This window comes from Excalfactoria chinensis, chromosome 1 (assembly GCF_039878825.1).
Source record: "Excalfactoria chinensis isolate bCotChi1 chromosome 1, bCotChi1.hap2, whole genome shotgun sequence".
Classification (NCBI taxonomy): domain Eukaryota; kingdom Metazoa; phylum Chordata; class Aves; order Galliformes; family Phasianidae; genus Excalfactoria; species Excalfactoria chinensis.
The window spans coordinates 63,536,606-63,555,571 of record NC_092825.1 but is presented as its reverse complement, the minus strand read 5'-3'; the positions used below and the strand labels follow the sequence as shown (position 1 = coordinate 63,555,571).

The 18,966-nt window shown below is 39.2% G+C and overlaps 1 protein-coding gene across 1 annotated transcript in view; it reads right to left on the bottom strand.

Moving 5' to 3' along the window:
• The window catches only part of ST8SIA1 (ST8 alpha-N-acetyl-neuraminide alpha-2,8-sialyltransferase 1), a 155,275-nt gene that overhangs the window by 86,957 nt on the left and 49,352 nt on the right, over positions 1 to 18,966 (bottom strand). The window contains exons 3-4 of the mRNA XM_072328113.1: positions 9,193 to 9,302; positions 3,848 to 3,940 (exon numbers count right to left, since the gene is read on the bottom strand). Of these exons, the coding sequence (XP_072184214.1) occupies positions 3,848 to 3,940; positions 9,193 to 9,302 (203 nt within the window). The remainder of the gene's footprint in view (positions 1 to 3,847; positions 3,941 to 9,192; positions 9,303 to 18,966) is intronic.

Here is an 18,966-nt window from a genome sequence, read left to right as displayed (position 1 = left end):
AAAGAATGCTAACATGTTCTTTGTGTCACTTGCTAATGAGATTATTTCCACACAGGTCAGAAACACAAACAGCTCATGGATGAAGCACTTACCAACATATTTAAGTAGATCTGAAACTCAGTGGATGCTAGGAAACCACCTATTTGGGCTGTTACATCCACATTAACAATGATATATGTCCACACAGGTTAGACAGAGTGAAAATTCATGGCAACTAGAAAGGAAGATTACTGCAAAAAAATATTTGTTTGCAGATTCTTTGAAAGTTTAGCCTAAAGGTGGGTGTATCATCAGACATTTATCAAAGTTGCTGAAGGTTGCAAGATAGCATCCAACTGCTAGAGTTTGCTTCTCTGATACAGCTCTTAATCAGTGACTCAAGAAACACATACTACCTATATCCTAAATAGTGACTCCTTGTACCACTTAGTCAAAATCCGACACTGATCAAAAATCATTAGTATCTACATAAATGTTTTTGTGTCCCAGTGTGATCCACTGACTAGTCAGGCTCTGCTTCACAATTAGAGGTAAATGATTCAGAATACAGAAACAATCTCTGTAAGCAACGCTACCTTGCTGATTTTTTTCCACAGAGCCTAAGAACAGCCACACATGCTTCACACATCTTGCTACTGTACAGCTTCCTTCCTAGCAGTGTCTTAAAGCAACTACTTATGGAAAGAATATAAAAGGACAGATGCAGAATAATCTGTCTATAGCACAGCTTTCTACAGATAAGGTCAAGCTGACTAGGATAGAAGGGGAATGAACTGGAAACATCAAGGATACCAACATGTTTTAAATCCTCTATTTGATTAAGGTATTGAGGGATGTGGAGGGCAAGGGAGGTCACGATGGTCCCAGGAATTGCTTTATACCATATTTCAATCCTAATTACAACCTCAATTCTGGATTTGACAAGGAAGTAAGTTTTGACTGTAGAATGAAAAAGGAAGCTTTACACAGGTTTGAGGGACTAATAGAAGGGAGATTCCTGTGACACATCTTAGATGAAAAATGAAATTGGAGCAGTCATCACGAGTCTCCTAGTCAGACAGGGAAATTTCTATCATAATGCCTTTGCTGTCAGTACTCCTTCATGATAAGAAGCCATGTTAGGGTAGGAAATTCTTCATACTTCCTCAAATCCAGCTGAGAACTGAGCACCACATTTTACACATAAAAGCTGTACTACCCACATGCATAATCACATTGCTGCTTAAAACAGAGCAGGAACTTGACCTCTAATTCTTTCATTATTATTTGCTTACTTCAGGATTCGTAAATGGTAACATTTAGAAGGTACCACTAAAGTCAAGGTACTCCCAGACTGAAATTTTTACTCTTCCACCCTAAGGCTCTCAAGCTAGAAAGAGATACCACTGAGCATTAATTACCAGTAACAATTTAGTTATCTGAAGTAAATCATTCTGATTCAAAAACAACACAAAACAAAACATAAAATTGCTTTCCAATCCCTGAAATGAAAACTTTGCCCTATCCAGTATGCTTAATCATAAATTATCTAGTAAAGATATATCTTTTAGAAGCAATGAATGGTACTGCAGGATTAATTCACTAAATCTGCCAAAACACACTTGAGAGATAATTGAGATGTCAAGCCTCATCAATATCAACCTACTTAAAGTAAGGACAAGAGGACAGTGGTGGAATGATAATGAATAATGCCATTATGTGAAGCTAGTTAACTTATAGCCTAGAAACAGATACATATCAGTCACTACTCTGAAAAAGTCCTTGAATGTTGTGAAAGTCTACACTGATAAGTATCTCAGTTCCTTAAAAAGCTTATTTCTATAGAAATCGATTGTTTTAGGAGGGTAGTAGTCTTGTTTCTATTTTAACTTCCAGACTTGCACATTTGATTAAATTTTAACTTACCACACAGGAGTCCAAATAACGAGTTTAAAGAGCATACAGGAAACATTAGTAATGAACATTTAAAAAAATATATCTTTCTAACCAGGCAGAGGAAGATAAGTACCAGATCTCTCAAGAGCTTCAAACCTCAGAGGAGGTTTCTGCTATTTTTCAGCACTATTAATTTGTTCTCTATCTTATTCTTAGTAACTGGTTGTATACCTCCTTATCTGATCAATAAACGTACATAAACACACCACATTACTTTCTCATCAAATGTCTTGCATCACAGTTGTCATCCGCTCATGCTGAAAATGGACAATGAAAACAATCCCATTTCCTGTTATCCTATTCTTTCTCCCCTTTCACTTTCTTCATTTCTCTCCTCATCCAGTCAATCCCGTTTTGATATCCCTCCTCACAGAGTGTCATTTCACATGTACTCACTTCTTCCTTTTCTTCCATACTGCTTAACTCCACAGTCTCCCTAGCATAGTTCCATAGTCCTCCTGTACCATCACTAAATCTCTTTTTCCTTTCTTTTTCCTCTTCTCTGAAAACATACTAGGTTCAGTAAGCTTTCTTCACTAGCCACTGATGGAGGGCATGGGAGATGCAAAATATTCATGAGTTTAACAATTCTCTGCCTTGATTATTGTAAAAACCTTTGCAAGCATTGTACTTCTCACTGCTCTTATTCATTTTATCCACAATGCATCTGTCAAGCTCTGTGATGTTCTGGACATTTCATCCCACTTCTTAAAACAACCTCATTAGCCATGCATGTACCTCCCATATGATTTTCAGATCCCTCATCCTCAGATCCACTGCCCTGAGCAGTTCGCTCTTCTTGTCTGGCACCTGGTGCATCCTCTTCCAGTTCTGATTGGCATTTCTGTGCCTTCCCCTGTTCAGACATTCTCTGCTTGGAAAAAACCCTTGAAGTTGATGACTTCTCCGTTTCCCTCTTGATCATCTTCTCTTTCCTACCCTATCAAAGACTGTCATACAAACCATCTTTTCCACTCAAAATTAGACAGTTCTTTGATTCCTGGCAGAGAAAAGAATATACCATATTCTCATATACCAGGCTTTCTATTATGAATTCTATTTCACTTCTTTACTTCCTTTCACAATCATTCACATCCACATACCTGCATTATACTTTTGTTTTTATGACTAATCATCTCCTGCTCACTCCCTCGGTTTATGCCTTTTTTCTGTGTTTTTCAGTGAATGTGACAAGTTACTACCAGATCTCATTCTGTCTGAGAACACCTCATTCTGGGTGACAAAAAAAGCCAAACACATGGCGATTAAAATTCAGTAAGGCAAAATCAGAGTGCTGGTATCTTCTTCCTTGTCTATTCCCCTCTCTCATCAGCTACTACGATTTGGAAAATTTCAACTAACTCTAATAAAAAACAAAACTTTATCCCAGTCTCCTCGGAAGCGCAGTTTGTATGATCAAAAGCTGCTGAGCAGTCTGTCCTAATCGCTTTTGTACTCGTAAGTCACTATCAAACAAACAATACAAAGAGAGTAAGGACAGAGAAGTTATCAGAGTTGAACCAAAGAGAAATCAAAATTAGCATCTCATTAACTGTGGGATGCAGCAGCCAGTTGGCCCAACCAGTGCAGTGGTGCGGTCCACCCATTTGGTCACCTGGTTTGCGAGTAGCCAAAGCACTTCTGGCACATACCCAGTCATACAGGTAATGAGAGGGAACTGGAGGCATGGAGGTGAAAAAAACAGAAGAAAAAACTTTGCAAGAAGCCAGTCTTCCTTAGCTTCCCTGTTTACAGCGAAAAGATCTTGGTTTATTTCATCCCACAAGAATCCACTGTGCATTTCATCTTATCCAGGATCAGGACATATCTCTGGCACTCTAATATCTAGAACACAAATGACACATTTTTCTTCTGTTTCTCCAGTCCAGGGACAGAGCAACATGCTCCTTACCTTTTCTGAATTATACTGGGATTTGCAGTCACCAGCTGGGTTTTCAGTCCAACATCCTTGCTGTATTCTCTGGATAGAGGAGGAAGGTTGCACCTGTTCACAGAAAGACATTCAAGATTTTATCCAGCAGTCAGGATTGACAGGCTTCAACCCCAGTCCTTCTCATTCTGCAAGTTTGCAGTTTTAGAAAAAGAACTGCAAGCTGACAGAAAATGTGAAAGTGCTGTTCAAATACTGGACCAAGCAATGTATTTTCCTACTATACTGCATCCCATATGCACAATATGGCATTCTTGTACCAGACTGTGGGAAAATACAGAAAAAAATCTTTTGCAGTGATGGTTCTATGAACTATTTAGCAAAAAACAAAGTGACCTGGCACCTCTGACAGGTTGAAAGGCTACAGAAGAAGGCTGCTGTTATCTACAGCCATTATTTACAGTGCGTATACTATGCTCTCTCGCAGTCCTGTTGTGGCAGACAGGGCAATAATGTAAAAAAGATAAAGTGACCAAGTAGATATACTTTGGCAAGCAGAGAAACAGGGCTCCAATAAAACAGAAGTGAAGAGAAACCTGCAGCAAAGAGCAGTCCCAAATACTCCCAGGTAAAGAGCTGGAAGAAGAAGGGAGGAGTGTAAATAAAGCTGAAGATATTAGAGCTGCTCCAAATGTAATGTCTCTCACTTTAATAACTTGGCCCCAGAATGTTAGAGGTGGATGTTGCTGGTATGGCAGTAGAGGCTGAATGCTCCCCCCGATATTCCATTACAGTTTGTTGCTGTGTACCAGAGGGCAGCAGAGAGGCAGTCAGACAAAACAGCATCTGACCTGGAAGTAAGTATGAAGCAAGAGTGCAGAATTAAATTCCTCCATGCAGAAAAAAATTGCACTGAGATTCATCAACGCTTGGTGAATGTTGATGGAAACCAAGCACTGGATGTGAGCACAGTGAGGCAATGAGTGGTGTGTTCCAGCAGTAGTGACAGCAGGTCACCTCCACTGGTGCAGATTTTTATGAGCATGGCACGCAGTTATTGTTCATCACTGGCAAAAAATGGTAGCTAATGGTAGTAAATATATAGAAAAATAATGCTTTGTAGCTGAGAATTTGCTCTATTAAACAGTGTGACTGTGCTCTTTGTATCTGTTAGTTTCCATAGAAATAAATAAAGAGGCATCACTTTCAGAGCAAACTACATAAATTCAAGCTGCATCCAAGCCTCAGCTCTGTTACAGAAATTAGTCAAGAGGAATGAACTCATTACACAGCAATTACACCAAAAATGAGCATCGAAACAATGCTTTCAATTTCAGAGTTGTCTAACTTTTTAAACTGAAGACATGAAGAATAACATTAGAACTTACAGGGTAAAAACGAAACCAAGATTCTCAAAGAAAAGCAGAATTGGGAGGTTTTCTGGAGCAACACTGTTAGATTTTAGTGCTGCTGGGTTGTTTTTGAGGTTGTTGTTGAGGTGGTTTTGTTGTTGTTTTGTTCTTTTTCCCCCAGAATCTTGTCCAGACAGGCTGAGGTGCAGCTCCCAGCGCCCAGTGCCCCAGTGCCTCAGCCTGGCAGGGAGCTGTTACTTCAAATCCACCACTTCTCCTCTGGTACCAGGGGAGACAGAGGTCTCCATAACATGAATTGCACTCCTGGAAGAGGTGGCTTCATTTTTCTGCCCATGCTCCCATTAAATTGTCTGGCACTCTGTTTCAGCAGCCCTTCTCCAACAATGCCTCTGTGCAACTCCCAGGCAGCTGGGGTGGGTTACAAAACTCTCTAGTCCAGCAATGACTGGTTGCTTATTCTGTTTTCTTTTTGTATTCCAGATAGAGAATGATAAAACTTTAGAAACTGAGAAAGGTTTACATAATAAAGAAATTGGGAAGAAAAAAAGACAGCGTTTGGTTTCTTCCTCCACCTGCACTAAGTGGGACACAAATTAATCAGCCCAATTCTATTTAGAGGTTGTAGAAACTCTCTCAGTAGCAGTTTTCAGTGGCAGATCAAACAAATATTTGTGAAGAAAGATGTGTGGACAGGTGACCTGGCCCCAGAGCAAAGAGATGGACTAAGTGACCTTTGGCAGGCCACAGTTTAACGGTTCCTGATTTGAATAAACATTGACTCATACGGCAAGCTTTAAAGAAGCCTTTTTCGATTGAAGTTTATTTAAAAGCACTGGTGATGGACCAAGATAGCTCCTTAGTTTTATCATCTTACTTTATTTCACACACCAGTTGCAGAAGCATTATTCAAACACATTAACTCCCTTCAGCAGTAAATCACATTCCCGACCTGTTCTGTGTGAAATATTAAAAAGTGGCATAAATATTCAATGGAAAACTCAGCAAAAAGTCAGTCCATCTTCAGAAACCCCTTGCCCTTTTCTTGAAGGGGTCAGCAGAGCGCTGAGCCCTGTGAAGGTGAGTAATGCACCAAGAAGTAAAAGATTCACACTGAGATGCATGTATTTTTTATTATCTTACTCTTGTTCCTGGTATGAAGGAGTATGTGAATATGCAGGAAAGACAGAATAAACAGGACAGTGGCTGAAGTTGGCATTTTTTGACATGAACATAAATGAAAGAGGAGAACGTACGGGCCAATTTTATTTGGTATCTCCCTGCTTAGGCCCAGATTTGTGGGGGGTTAAAAAGAAAAACCATCAACAAAGCACAGCAGTTCATGTGTGCCTTTTTCACATGTGAGGCCTGCCACCCGAATAGGTAAAAACAGCTGACTGAAATGAGAGGGATCCTTTGAACTTCACAGGGCAGAAACACCTCTTCTGAGTGTGGCCCAGAGATAAGTACAGCTCCTTCAGGTGCAGAGAATCCAGGCAGCTTGGCTGAGCAATGGCACGTGCATTTGACAGATGTTATGTGATTACCTAGCTACTTGTACATATACTAAACGCTAAGGAGTAATATGAATTTAATATGGGATTTCAAATATTCATTTCTACTCCTTTGTAGTACCTTGACCAGAGTCAAGACAATAATCACCTATGGCAACTGAAAGAAACATTTTTCTGGACTTGTTTACTAACCCCAAAAGCAGCGCCGTATTTAACATCTACAGCTCCATCTGGGCTGCTATGGCTAGATGGCATGGCAGAGTATAATTAAAAGATAACAGCTTGTCCTTCCCAAATCATGATAGCCACTAGTCAGCTTGAACATAATGACAAGTTTTGTCCAGATTTGGAACAAATTCACCAGCAAACAGCGTGGAAAACATCCCCCAGTCCCCTGGAGAGAAATCCTCTCCCTGGCAGATGCACAAACTATAGCAGAGATATAAAAGACAGTTGGGGGACAGGGAGAATCAGAAGACAGAAATATTTCTTCACAGTCTAACGCCATGAAATTATGTCTCTTCTGTCAAAATACAGGCAAATACGTTGTTTATGATTTAGTACCCAACACTTCTTTCTTAAAATACTTGCTTGCATGAAGGGAAGGGGAAGATTAAAAACAAAAACAAAAATCCACCCTAAAAATAAAGATTACAAACTTGAAAAACACCCACATAACTCAAAGAAAAGCCTGTGGTAACTATTCTGACTAAACACTGTAGACCATATGCCATGCACATTTTTTTACTGCAGGTGAAGTGTGTTGTGGCCTAGAGGCTGAAAACTGCTGCTCTTTTAATCTCTATGTCGGTGCAACTGTGTTTGTAGAAGATGCTCAGCAATAAGACGAGTTCAAACTCATTAATTAACTTTAGTGATTGCAATTTCTTGCAGAAGATGGCTGCAATCATATTTCCATAAGCTCTGCTGTAAGTGAAATCAAAAGCAACATGAATGGAAGGAATGAACAATGGCAAAACCTGCCGTGATTGTTTTGCACTGCAGAAATAGTTGAAAGCCATCAGACACATTTCCTATTAAAAAAATGCAAAATATTATGCAACTTATTGTTATTCTCTTCCTCCCTCAGCTCTCAGATTATAGAGATCAGATTTAGAGATCTGCTAAATTTTCCACCTGCTACAAAAATATTCTCTCCCAGTGGCATATTAACTCTTCCCCAACAGAAATGAAATATTTTCATAAATATGACTGCACCACTAATACGATACAGCCTGCAGGCAGTCTCTGGGATTTTTGCTTCTTTCCAATCTAAAATGAGTTCAGTACAGACAATGGCTAGTTTACCCTCCCTAGAGAGAAAGAAAAGTCATTTTCTCTGATCAGGCTGTAACAGCTGCTTTATAAAAAAGGTTTCTATTGTTTTTGTAACTGATTGCTCCTACAGTATTTTAACTTCCTATTGCATCTACATAATATTACCATATCATACCCTGCAGTTTCTTGGATTTAGCCTCAGGAACACTGAAGGAGCTTGGCAGTAATGGCAATCAGCACACTAAGTCCCTCCCTCTGTGCCTTTGTCTTTAGTTTGTTGTATTTCTTTAACATCAAAAGCATTTTTGTTCCTTGAGATGCAAGCCAGAAATTATAGTAATACTGTCTGCTTTAGAGCAAGTTTGTATGGCCTTATAATAAGCTATTGGGATTCAATAAGTAGACTTGCTAAAGTGAGAGTTCATTATGCATCCACCTCAAAACCCAAAGAAACAGCATTTCTCATCTCTTCAGAACCAGTCTTCCAGTTTCTGCCCCACAATGTTTTTCTTGTTCATGTTTAACAAAAAGGAGCCAATTTCTCCCTTCCTTAATGAATATGAATCTAGAAAGTGCCAAATTCAGTCAAGAAAGCAGTAGCCAATTCAGCACCCTTCTGACAGTCTCCTATGACTGCAGAAAGACCAGAGGTACAGCAAATGTGGGGAATTCAAAAAAAGATGGCATCAAGGAATCAAAAAGGTTTTGTCTTCTCTTAGGCAGAAATTAATCTGGAGGGAGGAAAAATGTGGAAATATTTTAGCTTGTCCAAACTTATTAAGCCCTGTCCTATGAATCAGAATCTACTCATTGTGATTTCAATGCATTGCATATGATTGCATTTAGAGTTGCGAAAGACGAAGCACAGTACAAGATGAGACTCCGTCTAATAAGGAATAATTGAAAAGAAAAGCAGCTCCTAAATCCCCGTCTGTGACACTATATGGTCTGTCACAACCACAATGCCCCCATCTGCAAATTTCCCCCACAGTACACACACATCTGCAGAGGCCAGCCAAAACTCTCTTTATTACCCCTTCTCACACTTCTACCCAAATCACTTCTGTAAAACATCCCACAAAAGGGAGAAGAAAAGAAACCAAGGCAAATTATAATTGATTAATCACAACTGAATAGCTTTGAAAAGTCAAGAGACTGAGCAGGGGGAAGGGCAGACAATTTGTCATTGAGGTTTCCATCTTACCGCATGACAAAATCCGCTTGATCTATTTGTTTTCCGCAGCCGCTCTTTTTGAGAATCCCACCGTTTCCCACCACAGAGCATTTCTTCAGTGGCAGCTGGAAGGGTGTAGCCTAGCAACACAAAACAAGGACTGTTTTTACAGAGGAGAACACATACATCTTTGTAGCAGCTGCTCCTGGAGAACCAGGGAGCTGGCAGGGCTCTAAGTGAGGAAAGAAAACAGAGAATGAGGAGCTAGGAAAAAAAAGTCCCGAAATTAGCTGGTAAGCAGACAAAGGACAGTTCTTATCCCTACTCCCCTAACCAAAATTCAAAACGGATGCAACACAGAAGAGAATAACATTTCTGCATAAACAAACTGCATAGTTATAAAGTTGTGATAAACATAATGACCAAGAATTGGTAGTCCAAATGTGTCTTCTAGCTGAGCTGCAGAGAGAGAAAAAAAAATTACCAGGAAAAAAAAAAAACATGGAAGTGACTTTTCACATAAAAGACAGCTCTGGATAGGAAAGGAAGGAAAAAGGAACAATGTGAGTACAAAAGGGACTCAGGAGTCACCCTGGATCTGTCCATTGTTCTGTCACCACGCTGGGTCACTCTAAAGCACAGAAATATTTAGAGCATCCCAGCTGCTTCTTAAATGCTCAGCTCTCCAAATACAGTACATATGAATATCAGGAAGGAACCACTGTAACTAAGGAGCCCTTGTCACAGCTGAGCAGGGCATGAAATTGCAAGGTCAAATTGTCGTGCTATCTTATGCATCAAATACAGTATTAAATGAGATTTGCACAGTCTTCCTCACTCCAGAGGATCTCAAAGCTCATTCAAAGCTCATTCACCTTTGGTGGTGTTGGGGCAGTCATTTAAATAGCATACAGTACATCAGTGTAGTCCAGCACACACATATATATATGTAAAACAGGGTCAAGGGGTGAACAGCATAGGAATTTCAAGTAGTATGATAAAGTTACAAGAATAGAATTTGTCTACAATAGAGGAGTTAATATTCTCCTCATACAAATAAAAAAAGAATGGTGCAGGAATTTTTCATTTATCAAACCTGTCAAAACCTGACTTTGCAGCAGAGACAGAAGTTACCGCCTAGGCCTCTGAGAATGCAAATGCCACAGTGACAGGATACAACATGGCAAAACAATTATTTTCTCCTGGACGACAAGTTCCAATGGTGGCAGCACTTGTTGTCACTTAAACGTACAGAGCTACGTCTAACACTGCATAATGCATTCACTAGGCACTGCAATGGTGTACATAGCCTACCAATGCCACAGCACAAACTCTGCATTTGTTGGTATTCATTTCTACTTTATTTTCTCCCTTAGATGTATTTGTTTCACCACCTATTCCCAGCAAATTAGATTCCATTCAGCTAGTATAAAACCATAACCTGCTATCCAATAAAGTAAATTAAGGCATTTTGCATATCCTAATTCTGAATTAACATATGCTAGACTAGAAAAATCAATTCCAGTTTACTGAGACCCAACCACTGTTGGGAATCCAGGGACAGCACAGCAGAGCATTACCAAGTATGCAACTGCATTCTGATTCCGCATCTGCCTTCCCAGGAACATTTTTTAATTTACCCAGTTATTGAACGAGCAGCATATCTTGAAATTCAAAGAACATCTCATTAACGAGGTGACCCTGACCAAATGAAAGCTCACAGGCTCAGTACAGGGAATGGGGCAGGGATGGAGGAAATTTAGAAGGGATAAGTTTTCATAAATAACATCACCATTCTTATTCAAGATATGTCAGAGCTCTTCCAAGACAGCCTGTTATGCACAGACAAGGCTGTGTCAAATAAATCACAAAAGCAGCAGCCATTAACTTAAGAGCCATGGTAACTCTGTCACATAATTTCTGTGACTTCAGTACATGCTGAGTTTCTCTAGACCCTCAAAATAAACATTCAGGAGTTATTAAATGCTTCAGAATTCTTAGTTGCAAACAGTCCTTGATATTGTTTGAGATGAATCTCTGTCCTTCAAAGGAGGCTTATATCCTGTTATGTTCAAAGATGATTACACTAGTTATTATTTGCATATTTACTTTCATTTCCAGGAGTGCATGAATCTTTGAAACTCCTGTCCTTCAGAGAGCCCGAGAGACAGAACAAGATCAGAGCTGTGAGGATGATTTGAGGGAGCTAAAGGGAGGAAGAAGTGGCAAATAAAGCCACAACCATGGCCTAACCTGTGAAGAAATCCACTCATGCAGGAAGAAAACCAAGCTGAATGCAGTTCTCTGCGAAAAGCCACCATGCTCACAAAAGCCCACAAAAGCTTTTGCCTCCCCCAACAAAGTAATGACAATCCTGGACATGACACAGACAGTTTGCATGCCACTGCATAGCTTAAAACACTCAACAGATGCAGCTTCCAGAAGACTGTAAACTAAATGCAGATATTAAGTGTCTCTGATGCTTGGAGACATTTCAGCTGCTTTTACCCTAAAGAAGAGGAATTGCTTAGCATGCTCTGGGAGAAACGTTTTTTTTTTTTTAACATTGCACATGACTGTTCTTCAATCATTCAGGTTACAAACCTGCACATTGCTCAAACTGCAGGGGCATTTCAGGAACTCTGTTCTCAGCCCATTTGTACAAACTGTCCAGTCGAACACAAATCATACAAATCAAGTGTTGCCTATGAGCTGCTATGAAACACGTGGCTCCTCTGTCTCTCTGCAAAAGGCAAAGAAAAAGCAGCAGACTCCTGAGCTTTGGAACTGTTACAAATCATAATCCCGTGATGCAGATAGCAGCTGCATAGTTAACTCACTGCAGGACAACAGAGAAGGTGGCACACTTCCCTCCACCTCCAAAGGATACTCACAGGGCAGATAGCACAGATAAAGGATCTTCAAAGCTAAAGCGTTGTGGGCTTCACTCTGTGACTTCCCACAAGCATTCAGATCATTTCTTCCTTCGAGCTGACCAAAATATAAAGTGCAAACATCTTAAGCAAAATTGCAAGGTAATTAATTATATGGAAGCTCCAGCCCTAATATGCAGTTAAATTACTAGCCCCGTCAATACCCTACCACACCACTATTTGGCTTTCAAGAGGTTTCCCTGCATCCACTTGCTCCTATCACTGGCTCATAGGGTACAGACTGTGGATTTAAGGTTGAAATTAAGTAATTATCAAAACATAGAGTCATTGGTCTGTTGGTGGCTTTTTTTTCATTTAAGAGCAAAAAAGGGACAGAAGATGGACTCTAGTTACAATTTGGTTTTTAACTCATGTCAACTAATCTTATGCCATCTTCATGGTGTGCGTAATCTGTCTTCAGATGTTTTGAATGTTATGTTGGAGTTGAAGAGGTAAATCAGTGCTGCAACTTGGTTGAGAACTAAACCATTTTTACCTTTTTTGTAAAACAGTCTTGGGCATGAGTTATAATTTCAGTAGGAGGCAATTTTCAATCAAGAATGTAACATTTTTCAAGGTGACGGTGCTATCTGGAAAGAACTCTATACACTAAAAACAAAATTGCTTCTGAGTTTCTATTACTAGAAAAATATGTTTCAAAGAACTAATAAAAATTTTCTAATGTTCTTCCTTTTTACCTCCCACAGTGTAACTCCTTGCTAGGAAAATCATTATGTACTGGGGACCCGGCTGTCATTTATGCTAAATACAAAAAGCTCAGTTTCTTTTCTCCTTTGAATTGTAAACTGGCCTGACAAATGCTTTGGATTGTAAAGTTGCAATAAAAGCATTTCCATTTATATTAGCTTCCTAAATCTGCATTGTTTTTACTATCAACACATTTGTTGTTATCTTCATTGATTAAATTTTAATGAACAGATTCCTGTGGGTGGACTAGAAAACAGCACAACAACAGTTTATCCAGTGTAACAGAGAATATATATATATACATAAAATATAAAAATAAGTGACCAGTAGACATCCATCTTTAAGCAATCATTACAATACAATTACATAATATCATTAAGAATAAAAACAAAAAACAAAAACTTGTATATTGCCATAAGCAGGATCAAGTCCCTTAAAAAGTTTTGAAAACAAACAAAAAATAAGAGTGGTGGTTTCTGAAAGGTATCTCTACAAACAAAACCAAAGACAGAGGGGTCTATTGTCAAATTTTCTCTGGTTCAAACCAGTGAAACTCCACTGATAACCACTGAAGATGCTCTAGTTCCTATTTATGTAAATGAGGTAAGAAGCTGCACATCCCCCCATGAATTCAGTGACAAATAAGCACACAAAGCAATAGATTAATGGCTCCCAATTGAATACAGGAGTAATTTAACAGAGCATCTATCCAGCAATTCACTGATTAGTTTCATCATTCATCTAAGCAAAAATAAATCATTGTCATCAGTTAAAAGAACATTACACAGTACTAATAAAATATAATTTATTTTAGATAATGGCATTCTAATTCACTTTGATTTCATTGTTAAGTTGATAATGTGTTAATTTTTACCCACTCACTGCCAAAGACAGTTAATCAGCAACCAAGTTCTTACTGGGAAAAAAATTACAGTATTCAGCCTCTGATTTAATACAAATGATGTCAAAAACACTGAAAATACAGGGAACATAAATTACAATAAAGTGGGTTTTCAAATAAGCATGACTGGATTTGGAACAAGATGCTGTGTTTTACTGTTCCCTTTGAGAAGGCAGCATCCTAAAGAAAATGGCCTAATTCTCCTAATTTTAAGAAGCCAACAAAACTACAAGAGTCAACAAGAAGCCAAACTCGGCCCTGACTGTTCTTTACACACCCTTTTGCATAAGGAAGGAGCTTACACTTTAAAGGAAGCCTGTATTTGTCTTAACCATGCAGAACATGGCATTGTTTCTCACACTGCTGGACATGGTGGGATGGAAAACGCTCTTTCTTCCTTGCTTTATTGTTTACAAATCATCTTTGGTACGACAGGCCTTTTGTTCCTCCAGTGGAGCTGTCAAGCAAGGAGACATGACGGCTCGACAGCAGCTGGCTCCGATTCCTACGACGTGCCACTGCTGGCATTCTTTTCATCCCTGAAAAGTAATTTATATTTTCTCAGGAAAATAACTGTTTTCACAAAGACAAACAAACAAACAAAAAAAAAAAACTTAGGGTCTAGATTTGGTGTGAGGGGAGGCCTGATGGCGGCTGCAGCTCCTCACAGGGAGCAGAGGGGCAGCGCTGAGCTCTGCTCTGTGTGACAGCGACAGGGCCCGAGGGAACGGCATGGAGCTGTGCCAGGGGAGGGGCAGCTGGGGGTCAGGGAAAGGGGCTGCACCACAGGGCGGTGGGCATGGAACGGGATGCACAGGGCTGTGGGCACGGCCACAAGTGCTGGAGTTCAAGGAGCATCTGGACAGCTCTCTCAGCCATAGGGTTTGAATGTTGGGTGGTCTTCTGTGGAGGCCAGAGTTGGACTCGATGGTCCCTGTGAGTTCATTCCAACTCAGGGTATTTTATTATGCTATAATAGGTCTCATGTAGTAGTAATTCATAACTTTCAACATTTTCTGCCATACCCTTATTTTCAGCTTGGCCTTTCTGTTTATAGTTACAGATTGAAATAACTGCACGAAGTTTGAAATCCATCCAGTAGGCTAACAATAATTTAGAAGTTTTTGTTTGTTTTGTGGAGAAACAAGCAAAATGAGTCAGAATGGGTTTCCGCGTGCTGGAAAGGCAGAAAATCTTTTCTCATAAATCTTGACAATGTTGGGGGCTAGAAGATGCATAGATTTTAAGAAACCACAGTGACACCTTACTGGTAGATTTACTGAATGCTTTGTAATTCCTAAATTGTTTTGCATTTATGCAAAGGTCTATCACAAAAGCTGTGAAACCACGTAAAGCTATATTTTGCATGTGAAAAATGTCAAAATCACAATTAAAGTCTCCACTAAGACTTTTCAAACAAGTATTAGCTACAACTTGTGAAGAGTTCTCTGTACTCTTTGAATACAAGAAATGTTAAGCAAGAAGTAAACTAAAAATTTTGCCTTTAAGGTAATACTGTTTCAAAACAGGGTTAGGAACAAGCATAGTTCATAGAATCATATCATAGAGTGGCCTAGGATGAAAAGGACCTCAAAGATCATCGAGTTTCAACACTCCTGACACAGGCAGGATCACCAACCACCAGACCAGGCTGCCCAGAGCCACATCCAGCCTGTCCTTGAATGCCTCCAGGGATGGGGCATCCACAGCCTCCTTGGGCAACCTGTTCCAGTGTGTCACCACCCTCTGTGTGGAAAACTTACTCCTAATATCTAACCTGAATCTCCCCTGTCTCAGTTTAAAACTGTTCCCCCTTGTCCTATCGCTGTCCACCCATGTTGACATTGACAGGACCCATAGTTAACAATGTGTGCAACAGATCAAAATGAAAATCCTGCCAGACTAACTCACCTATATATGAAACACACTAACCTTTTGTGTATGCTAATTATGAACAGTAGTAGAAAAGCTGAGCATGTTTTATAAAGTCCTGGACTCAGATACTAACAAATCCCAACATCTGACCACAAGGAAATTACTACAAGGAGCTGTGCTGAAATCTGAAGCTCGGTGCCCATACAAAAGAGAAATGGTGCAGGCAGAGCAAATCTCTCTGTAACACTATACAAGCACATCTCAACTATCACAGCAGTCTGTAATGAACTGTAATTAAACACTCCATTTCACATAAACTTGTGCTCTTCACAAATATGTGTTTCTGATTATATGATTTTTTTGTGAGATCAATATTTTATTATGCATTTATATAGGATCATGCAATGACAAAACGCCACTTAGCATTGCTCTACTGCAGCAGGAAAACCTCTTGCATTCGAAAGGATACATGGAATATTAACAGCAGAGCAATCACAACTGAGAGAACACTTTGCAACATACCTACATATTCATAAAAGACAAGGAGTACCAGTAACTAGCTGGCAGTCACTTTTAGTCCAGGCTGTACTTAGCAAGAACTTCAAAATGGTATGTTCTGTAATAGCTTTCCACCCAGCATGAAGTCGCTGCAAGTACTCACTTGCAGTGGATTAAAAGAACTCTTCAAATTGCTACCATGGCATTTAATTTTATGAAACCAGCCTTCATACAGCCAGGATAGAACAATGTGGAGATTATATTAAAAAAAAAAAAAAAACCAAAAAAAAAAAAAAAAAAACAAAAAAAAACACCAAAACATTTGGAAACTGTAGCAGTTTAATTTAAAAAAACAGATTTTCAAGGCTATACCATCAACAGTATTTTAAATGGTGAATGCTCCAAAAATGTGAAGGCAGAGCTTTTATTCGGTGCGACTCCAAAAATGTCCCAGCTTTTATTCTGTGTGACTTAAAGGACAAAAATACATAAATGAGTGGGAAAATCTGAAAGTTCTGGAAGACTTGTGGATCTAAGCTTCATTATCTGTAACTCAGTGGAACCCCCAAACTCTGAATTAAGAAATGAGAAAGAGGAAATTTGTTTTCATGATTAATTTGAAAAAGGAACTCAGCTTACTGGAGTTGAGCAGATTCTCTTACTCTGAAAGATGTTACAGTTTTCAACATTTCTACAACTGGAAGACCTCACAAAAGACTTAATCTACCTTTTATACAGTTGCATTTAGATTTTCCTTGAAGAAACCAAGTCCTAAGTAAGTCATAGAATCACCAAGGTTGGAAAAGACCTAAAAGATCATCCAGTCCAACCATTCACCTATTACCAATAGCTCCCACTAAACCATGTCCCTCAACACAACATCCAGTCATTCCTATAGTGTACGAAAGGAAAGATTAAAGTACAAAATCAGCTTGTCCAGTATCAGTAGGTAATTGTCTATGCTGGCTTCCCTAGACACCTTCCAGTACACATCATAACTCGATTTTTTATTATTTTTGTTTAATCTTATGTGATAATAAGGATAAAATTAAATTCATAGGCGGAATCAATAAGCTCTGCCTGCAACCACAGAAACAGTCAGCGATACTTTTACCTGAACATCTGATAACATCAGATGCCATGCTGAGCTTAGAGGAAAGCACCATCCATCATGTGGGATTCTCGAGCTTGCTCTGCTTTGCCAGCACCTTAAAAGCTATGCACACAACACCCTCGCAGTGAGAATTCAAGACTTAGTATTGTAAGCTCACACTGTACAGCATTTATATATGGGACTACAATTTGTCTTCTGGTTCACTGGCATACAATGGCAGAAAAACATTCAAACATGCCAGGTATTCCAGTGGTTACTTAATGTTACACAATGCTGAATATTTATCAGCAAGCATTTGTCTTTTGGATTTGGAGACCTAACTTTCAGACACTATTTTTGAACGATTTGCCTGTCCTCTGCTTCTCCTGTTTCTTTCTTAATCTACTCTAAATTTAAGCAGATAAGAAGTGAACAATTTCAAATGCTGTATGCCAGAGCTACATTGCTATAACACTTTATGTTCAAGCCAAAGGTATATTTAAGTGTTTTTGGAATTTTGACTAGATATTTCATAGAAGCAGGGATATTTCATCATCACTTGAGGCAAAAGCTACTTTTATAATGTTATGCATGTCTAATAGACAACAAGAATAGCTGCAATGTGATTTTAATGAGTTCTTCCAAAGCACAAATAAAATGCAGCAGAAACTTTTAAAACTAATCTCCTGCATTGCAGTGTGCCATTTTCTGACCAAGGAAGTTTTATATTTAGGCATATGTTTTAACTTTCTCAGCTTAAATTTTTGGTAATTAACTACAATATCCTATTTACATACGATTGCCCAGTTGCAGTGTCCTCCAACTCTAATTCCTCCCTCATAGTTTTCACAATGGAAGAACAGTAGCAAGATGAAACCAGAGTAGGGAAAATCACAAGATATTTGCTTTCTTATAGCTGGTGCAGGAAAAGACTAGAAACTGTATTCACATGGTGAATTATTCTCCAGTGAGAGTGTGGGATAACAGGCAGTTAAGTACAGAAAAATATCTGGAAATTGTGAAAGGTCAAATTCCTGATCATTAAGGGATACTACTCACTTATTATCCTAAAGCAACAGAGGCTCTCACAATGCTATTTTGTACATATGCGCCACTATGAGGACAGGCTAAGAGAGTTGAGGCTGTTCAGCCTAGAGAAGAAAAGATTCCAGAGAAATCTGAGAGCAGCCTCTCAGTATCTAACGGGGGGCTATAAGAAAGAAGGGGACAGACTCTTTAGCAGGGCCTGTTGTGACAGGATTAGGGGAAATGGTTTCAAACCAAAAGAGAAGAGATTTAGATTGAATACAAGAAAAATGTGGTTTTTTTTATGATAGGGATAGTCAAGTATTGAAAAAGGTTGCCCAGAGAGGTGGTGGATGCCCCACTCCTGGAGACATTCAAGATCAGGCTGAACAGGGTTCTAAGCAACCTGATCTAGCTGTAGGAGTCCCTGTTCATTGCAGGGGAGTTGAGCTAGATGACCTTTAAGGGTCCCTTCCAATACAAACAGCTCTGTGATCTATGATTCTATTGCCAAAACCAATCTACAATCAAACACAAAGCTCCTAGGCATTTTAAGATCAGTCCCAACCTCACAGAATTTGTAGAGAATAAATGTTTTTGCAATAGCATGAGTAGAATATAAATAATTGTGAAATGCAGTAATAGCCTGTGTTGAACGTGAATGGGGATAGGAAAGAGAGCAAGCAGAAGGACTCTGAAGATGGTGTCAGGAAACCCATTTGAATGTATGTGGCTGATTTACTAAAATGCAAATTCAGCTATAGAAATGA